General features: G+C 41.2%; 1 protein-coding gene across 2 annotated transcripts in view; it reads right to left on the bottom strand.

The window, feature by feature from the left end:
• The window catches only part of atp2c1 (ATPase secretory pathway Ca2+ transporting 1), a 76,438-nt gene that overhangs the window by 16,962 nt on the left and 50,561 nt on the right, over positions 1–8,915 (bottom strand). For both annotated transcript variants that reach the window (XM_078286989.1, XM_078286990.1), the window contains 3 exons: positions 6,606–6,703; positions 4,896–4,991; positions 4,133–4,222 (listed from right to left, as the gene is read on the bottom strand). In XM_078286989.1, coding sequence (XP_078143115.1) covers positions 4,133–4,222; positions 4,896–4,991; positions 6,606–6,703 — 284 coding nt within the window. The remainder of the gene's footprint in view (positions 1–4,132; positions 4,223–4,895; positions 4,992–6,605; positions 6,704–8,915) is intronic.

Below are 8,915 nucleotides of genomic sequence, written 5' to 3'. Positions count from 1 at the left end.
ATGTGACTTTTGTTTACAAGCTCTGGTTCGCTTCTATCTGGGCAGCGTGAACCTAAACGAACCAAATACAGAAACGCTACAAAGTAAACTTTTCAACTATGTTTCGGACCAAAGAAAACGAACTGTAGGTGTGATTGTTTTCACAGCCGCCTTGTTCGGTCCGTTTGAACTGAACTGAGGGTTTGGGGCGTGAACGCGCTGATCGAACCCTGCAGCGACCAGACGTCCGAGACCAAAACGATGCGTCTTCAAATAAAACCCTTGTAAGTGAAAACAGCGCGCGGCAGTCGACAGATTTTGGCTTTATCTTTCTCCTCCGACAAACCTGACACAGACCTACGGTCGTGCAAAGCAAGGTTATTATCGTTAACGAAAACTAACGAAATAACGAAAACTAGGTGTGAAAAAACATTTTCGTTAACTGAAATAAAAATAATAGGCTTTACAAAAAAACGATAACTAACTGAAACTGTATTGTGTGTTTACAAAACTAACTAAAATAAACTAAAATTATAGAGAAAATGTCTTTAGTTTTCGTCTTTGTCAATTTATTTCATACATAAGCCTAGTATTTTGGGTGGATGTGAAATCTATCTTCCAATTTTTTTTTTTTTATATTTTTTTTTACCTTTTTGAATCTCGCCCCTGACAAATACCCCATATTACAAAAAAAGACTAAAACTAACACTGAAACTAATAAAAACTAAACTAAAACTAAACATTTTCAAAAAATAAAAACTAAACTAGCAAACCCGCTTTAAAAACGAATTAAAACTAAACTGAAACTGAAAACAAAAAGTCAAAACGAAATAAAAATAAAAACTAATGAAAAATGCAAAACTATAATAACCTTGGTGCAAAGATGATCTTTTTAGAAAATTGACGCTCAAATCGATTTATAATGTATTTAGAGGCACAGAAGGCAGAAACACAGCAGACAGGTCAGAGCCTTCCTGTGCTGCTGCTTCCTACCTGATGGCATTAACCTGCTGTCACCCACAGTTTATTACTCTTATCTTCTCTATTTTTTAAAGTGTTTTTATCTTATGTATGGATGTGCAAAGAACTTAAAGCCAAGCCTTGACGTGTCTGTTTCCACTCGTCTGCTGCTGCTGCGGGGCCAATTCAAACCAAGCCCATCCTCTCCTCTACATAATATCTTCTTCAAACAACTTTACAGCTTCTTGACAAACACAACGTGCCCTTGAGCAAGGCAGTGGCCCGGCTCCGGTGGAGCTGCAGGGTGGGGAATCGTAGAAGAGTGTTGTGAATTCAAATTGAACTTAAACCCATCCTGTCCTTTCCAGTTTCAAGCTAGTTGGCTAACTGACAACCGACATGCTATCTGCAGCACATCCAAAAATAAAAGTAGTATGGCTGAGTTCTCACTTTGCACTTAAATTTATTGGCACACATGATGAAGGCTGTATAGGCCCAAAATGCGTTATTGTGTGTGTGCCAATAAATTCAAGTGAAAAGTGAGAACTCTGCCATTCTACTTTTATTTTTGGATGTGCTACTTTTTTCCTCTAAAAGTTCAGTTCTTTTGGTTAAGCAATCTGAGCACTAGACTTCCTTTCAACATTGTGTCTATACTTTAGCTCTCATATCGCCCGGGATCTATTTGACAATGTATAGCCCAGTTTTAGACAAGCAGTAAATACATTATTACATATTTAAACAATGCATTAAAAGCTGCAAATATCAAAAATATGCAGGAGATGTACAAGATAACGCTTTATTTTTGTCCTTTACCCCAGAGGATGCAGCTTAAGACGTTACTTAACTTTCACTTTTAAACCCTATGTAGCTTCATTTTAGCCTAGACGTCTATAACCGTTTAGACGTCTTTAATTAACAATTGCTCAGTGGGAAACCTCCACAACTGCTGCTTTTTACCGGCCAAGAAACACAACCTCGTCTCCTCCCCCGATTAGAGGAGGAGGAGGAAGACGAGGAGGAAGAAGAAAAGGCCCAAGTCAAGGAAACCGGGAAGAGATTCCAACGTCTCCAGTGAAGATTTAAAGGGATGATCAATATCATTTATCGCCTCTCATTTGTTCCCTGTAGGAATGTGGATCCGTTGTGGAACTGTCCCAGTCCTTCAGAGGGTTTTCTAGATGAAGCTGCTGTCAGAAGCCTGTTTCCACGTCGGTACGAGTCAGAAACCGGCGGCTCCTACCTGCGAAAAGGTTTTCAAAGCTAAAAGCCTGTTTATCCCACAGCAGCCTGACAGCTTCGCTCCCTGGACTCACTCCTGCTTGAGGCTTGAATGAAGAATCGTCTTTGCTTGTTTTTTTAGTGATTTTCATTTCAATGTTTTCAGCGTGAGGAGCTTCTTCTGATGTAATGAACCTGTGGCGGTTCACCTGTCTTCCACCGCCCATCAGAAGTCTGGGGACAGCTACCTCTTCTGTGTCAGTTGGCAGTAACTTAACCCCATTAAAGACTAACCAGGTTCAGTTTGAGAAGTTTCTTCACGCCGACAGTCGGAGACGCTCTGCCATGAAAAACCTTCTCTTCACACCAAAGAGACACTTTGATGAACATGAAGCTGAGTGTTGAAGAAACAGATCCAAAGTATCAAGAAATTCATATTTTATGTTAACAAAAGCATTGCGGGCATTTCTTTCCTTACTTCTGAATTGAAAAATAACAGAGAAAATCAAATATTACTTTGAAAATTTAGAAAAGGCAAGGTGTCCCCACACTTTTGACGGGCGGTGTATATCCCAAGAAAATGTTTATGAAATGGCTATGAGTGTGCGGCTACTTTATTTTAATTTTTCTGACTGCGACTCGCGGCGGCCAGCAGCTCTGCAACACCTTTCCTCCTTTGAGCCGACCTGTTGCTCCGCGTCACGCTGGATAATTCATCTCTCCGCTCGTTACGCCGGCCACAGGCGAGCTGAGGGAGGCCGTCCTGCCTGAAAGGTCCGTACGGCAATAAATGAACAAATAAAAGGAGAGCTGTGCTGGATCTCTCTTCATCCTTCGTCCTTCATCCTTCACCACCAGCTGATGCAACGAGGGCGAGCGGCCCGGCAACAAGCAGCCGAGTCCAGAGGAAGCTCTATACATGAGAGGGTTTGGAGTATGTGTGTGTGTGTGTGTGTGTGTGTGTGTGTGTGTGTTTGCATTACCATACTTTTGAGAAGCAGTGTTCAGGAACTAAGACCACGGATTCCCACTGTGATGCTGATGTAAGACTCCATGACTTTCAATATCTAAGCTGCAGTGTTTTTTTCCTTCCTGGTTTGTGCTTTTTCAGTCTGGTTTTCTCTCCAGTTGGTCTGAAAACGATCTAATGCAACGAATGTGTGAAATGTTGGAAAAAACTAAACTGCTACATTCCTGGAAAGTGGAAAAAAAATCCCTGATATTCCCTGACTTGCACAGAGAATTCATCAAATTCCCTTTCCTGCCTGGAATACACTTCTCAAAATTCAAATTTGTTTTAAGATTAGGGTTCAGATCAGCATTAGAACAGCATCGGGGTTAAATTAAGATTAGTTTAGGGTTTGGCTGCTTGTTTAGCAGCAGATTGCAGTTTTTTTTAGTTGTTTTCATTGTTTTGCGAGCCGCTTTTGCGTTGCTGGGCGCTTCGCATTTTTGGACGAACGGCTTGAACGCCACGAGTGGAAAGACGCCCAACATCAGTGTCGCTGTTGCTCTAGCATCCAATCGGATCAACGGAGAGGCGGGGCTTCTCCAGAGATTCTTCTAAACAACAAACATGGCGGCTCACCAGAAGCTTTATGACTCACAAAGACTCAGGAAACAGACTGGAGACAAGCTGGAACTAGAACTGCACTAGAAATGTCTGTCAACTTTTTATCGTGAATTTCTATTGTTTAAAATTATTGTATAATTTAGCAAAATCACGTGGATGCCAGCCAGCACAATAAACAACAGCTGTTTGAGTGAATGACAGCTGATCGTCAGCTGATTCTGTGGTTGCCTAGCAACAACAACACTGCTTTGTAGGCTTCAACAAAAAAGTTGTTTACCCTTCAAAACATGTGATCGGAGCCTTTGGTTCAGCATGTAATGATCAGGGTCGAAGCTGAGGCTAGGAAATCCAGTCAGTGTGTGTGTGTGTGTGAGAGTGTGTGTGTGTGTGTGTGTGTACCTTCATGGCCAGGGCAATGAGCGCTCCCTCCGTGGGCCGTCCCAGCAGTGTGTGGTTCCTGATGACAGAGTCGTTGCACACACAGCCAACCTAACATGACACACACACACACACACACACACACAGATTACAGATTTTTCTGAATATGTTAAGGAAAATGTTACACATTGTTAATACAATTAATAATAACACAAATTAATCTTTCATGTGGTCGTGTTCCTACACTGTTTCCAGACCACATCACTCTACACTACAGCTAAATCCACTGCTGTATGTGACTGTAACCCGACCAGTGGTTCCCAAACTGGGGTCCGAGGACCTCTAGGAGTCTTTCAAGGGAGTCCACAGCAGAATGAGGATAAAATGAGTTTAACTTCACTATTATTTCACTTTCTAGAAGCTATTAGGATGACTGTTCTGATCAGAGGTTTCACTCAGGTTATGTAATCCAAGCCATATCTGACAAAATATATAATAATATAAAATATGACAAAAATCTTCTCAGATGGATTCCTCGGGATAAAATCTCTCTATGGTCAAATGTGTATCTGTCTGGGGATATTTGACATGAAATGTGTGTCTGTATCTGAAGATAATTCTTCACTACAACTAATATCACTACATGAGAAATGACAACAGGTCTACAGCTACATATAAAACATGTAGTCATGACTATCAGGACTGAAAAACAATAACTTTCCAGAGTTTTTGTCCAATTCCCAGCCCTTTCAAGACCCTGACACTCTGAAGTTCAATTTCTCACCTCCACGATCTTGCTGATGGAGGGGCAGGAGAAGCCGTGGACGATCTCCCCGTCCAGCAGAACCTCTCCCGCTCCGTTGTAGCCGACGCCCGTCACCTAGGAGACGACAACACCGGTCAGAAACAACAAGAAGCCTCCGTCAAACTGGAGACACGACTGGCAGGACCGCAGTCTGCTCATTTAATATCATACAGAGTCTTAAAATCTAAAATTAGATTATCCCGCATTTTCCAATACAGCTTCACTTATTTCAGGAATTTTCTAGAAATAAATGTCAATATTTTCAAACAAGGCAGAACCACTAATATCAAGAAAACTGATTTGCGTTGATTTTCAAAGTTGATTTGCACTGGAAACAGATGGAAATGCTCTCACCCTATTGGCAGATTTTACTGGAAGATTTTAAGACTGAATATTGGACTAAATGGCTTGTTAAGATGAATGTTTTTCCAGTTTGCATGTATGTGATGTGGACATTCACTGTCAATCAAGTTTTAGTTTTAATCTAATCTGAACTACTTGTTGGTATATATTTACTGTTTATTTGCTGACATCTATTTTCCCTCTCGAAGTTAGAGACTCTGATCTGTGAAGCATTAAAGTCTGACTTGGGTGTCCGTTTACATCCAGGTGAGCTTTGACAGCAGTTATTATTATATTCAAGTTTCTATTACGGTGTCATTATATTATAAAGATGCCATCAGGCTCAAAGTAGAAAATGTCCCCTGGAACAATCTGTCACAGTGACCCAACCCATTTTTCCCAGCATGCAGCTGTAGCTTGCACAGCAGGGAAGTGGGGCACACTGTTCTCTCTGCTTCCAACACATTCCACTGACGTTCCCATTTCAGTCGAGGCACTGCATTGTCACGATAATCAAAATATCAACACTGCTTCAACACTACTGCAAAAGACTGAATTAATATTGAATTTTAAGCTGAAGCAAGCTGAAATTCCAATTTAACGTGACCTCTAGAGGATGTAAATGTTCAGACTCAGACTGGAAACATTAAAAGAAGAAGGAGGATTGGAGCAGACGGAGCGTCAGTCTGGCTCTGGACAGCAGACTTTAGCAGCTGAACACATTCGCCAAACATTCGTCAATCAGTCCAGCACGTCTTCAACTGGATCCCAGTTCACCTAAACTGGTTGACAAACTGGTGCCAGGAGCCAAATATGGAACTATTTCAGTCCATATGAAGAAATGATCCAACGCACACTGTGAGGCTTTTCTGAAAATGTAATCACATCGAAATCCGGTCGGAAGAATTTCGGTGTTCCACTTGTTAAAACTGAAAGGTTTAATCAAAAATAACATAAAGAAAGAGATTCACTTAAAAACAATTCAGCAGCATGACTAGTTTTTTTAATATATTGTCAGAATCTGCTTTGTCGGCGTTCCTTTATGTGCTAGAAGTGATTTTCAGACTGTTCCTCCAGACAACGGCAGTGAATGGAGAGAGAAAAAAACACAATTCTCCAGTCTGCTCTACCGGAGCAACAGATCACAGAATCACTGATTTTGGGGGTTTTATCATGGAGGAAGAGACACGACCCAAGACACTACCAGAGTCACACAGAGATTTAAAGTTAGCATTGGTATTGAAGACACCAGACTTCTGGTTTTGTGACTCTACTGCCTTCCCATCAACAGCCAGTGTGGCAGGTTGTCTGTTTTGTAATATGAGAGGTAAAGAGAGGCAGTCAGACCTCGGCATGCAGTCCGTCTGAGGTGAACAGCTGAGTGACCGTCATCTCATTCTTGGTCAGCGTTCCCGTCTTGTCCGAACAAATCACGTTGCAGCAGCCTGAGGGAGCGAGAGAGGAGGAGGAGAGATGTTAACACAGGAAGTAACAGACAACCTCGTCTTATTGATCTGTGGTCTAATCTACAGAACTGATCGCACCACAAGACAACATAAACACAAACAACAACGGTTTATGGAAGTCCATTCATTTTGTCAGACTACAGAAACGTCGGCTGATATCGATCGGTTATTTTGTTTCCTGGTTCGTTGGCTGCAGCTGAACTTTTGATGGACTTCACCCATCAGTAGCCAATCAACGGCATTAGTGCTCAGGTGTTTCTGCACTGCCCACCCCACAGATCACCTGTCAATCAAACAGTGTGGGCGGAGCTTGGATTTTCTGTTGCTGCAGTTTGAGTTTCTCTTTTCTCTGTCTGTTCAGCCATGGCGGCTATCTCTGCTCATGCTAACTACCCAGTTCTTCTTCTTCTGTTGATTCCAAACAAACCGGAAACACAAAACGCATCACTTCCACACCGGCTGTTTAGAAAAGCTTTCATCAACTGAATATAGGTTGGATCACTGTTGAGTTAGAGCAGGCAGCGATAAAGAGTCGCAAAACAAACATTTATTTGAGGGAAAATGTATGGGGGTAAATCGATGTCAAAATCATTGTAAATGCACAGACTATGAGTCACAATTATATATTACAATTTCTAAACACAAAACACGATCTACAAACAAACTCTTCATGATCCACAAATATAAAACACGATCCACAAATAGATTCAAAATCCACAAACAAACAACTCATGATCCGCAAATATAAAACACGATCCACAAATAGATTTGAAATCCGCAAACAAACTCTTCATGATCCACAAATCTAAAACACGATCCACAAATAGATTCAAAATCCACAAACAAACACATCATGATCCACAAATAGAATTCAGTGACTTGTACTTGAAAACCAGAATTTGAATGAATGCAAAATGATTTGTCTGCGTGTGTGGGTCGTATTCTATTTGTAGATTGTTTCGCATTTGTTTTCAGAATTTTGACACTACTGTTCCGCTGTTTTTGGGTGTAACCAATCTACAAATGCACTCTTCACAATTTGCAAACAAACACAGTCTAACTTGTATTTTCAACCAACTGTTTCAAGACACGCGTACAAATTCTGTGCAATGCTCAGCGTTCAAGTGTCAAATCTGTGGTTGTGGATCACAGTGTATTTGTGGATCGCTTTGCATTTGTCTACAAATAGTTTTGACACCGTTTTACCGCAGAGAGTGTGAATACCATCCACAAATGTAGTCAGCCAATCAGGGATATTGCTTGCTATGTGACGTCACCATGCCTCAATAAGCCTTTCAAAATAAGAGCGTGAGCTGAAACGTGTCAGAACACCGTGGTAACACCGTGGTAAAGTGAAACGGTGTGTTAATATTCTGTATTCATTACAGATTAATTGTTTTTATTTCATGGCGTGGGATCGTTCTGTTCATATGGAAATGTCCTAGCTAGTTGGGTCTAGGCTCAGGTCTTCTTAGGGACTGTTCCTTATTTATGAGAGGGGGGTCGGTGCAAAACAAGGGAAGGCATGTCAAATATTTTTTTAAGCACTGGGGAGGGACTTATGTTTTTTATTTTGGCTTTAAGGGAGGGACATACAACTTGAAATGGTTGTACTTAGGTGGTACAGCTTCGACTACAACTGACACTAGCATAGTTAAGTGGTGTATATACTAAGGGTTATATACAAAAATATTTAAGGTAACATGCAGTGCGTTCCAGTAGCCTACTGGTTAAAACGCATACCTTATGACTGTAACGTCTGCGGTTCGAATCTGGTAGTGGACTGTTGTTGTATGTGGTCCCCTGTATTATGTCTTTCTCTACCTTTATTTTTCCTGTTGAATCAACGTCTTCAAATAGTCGGTAAAAAAACTTTAACTTGTAAACCTGTTTTGAACGTCTTTTCACCGTTGACCATAGTCATTTTTTAGTTTAACACATCCATGGTCTAGTGGCGTTCTCATAGCGACCGTGACGACGGCGCGTTCATGTGCAGCTTTCTAGGTTCTAGGTTCTGATTGGCTGTTGCTGCTGCAGACTCGGCTCTTCGGGGAAACCATCGTCCAGGTATGACTATCATTTATTCAATCAGAGAACATTTGCTTTATTTGTATAAATCTTACATCCGATGTGAAGTGATTCAGTCTGGATAAAGTTGAGCTAAGCTAACGTTGGTAATAACGGTTAGCAT

This window comes from Centroberyx gerrardi, chromosome 12 (genome assembly GCF_048128805.1).
Source record: "Centroberyx gerrardi isolate f3 chromosome 12, fCenGer3.hap1.cur.20231027, whole genome shotgun sequence".
Taxonomy (NCBI): Eukaryota; Metazoa; Chordata; class Actinopteri; order Beryciformes; family Berycidae; genus Centroberyx; species Centroberyx gerrardi.
The sequence above is the reverse complement of the archived record's forward strand: the minus strand, read 5'-3'. Positions and strand labels throughout refer to the sequence as shown.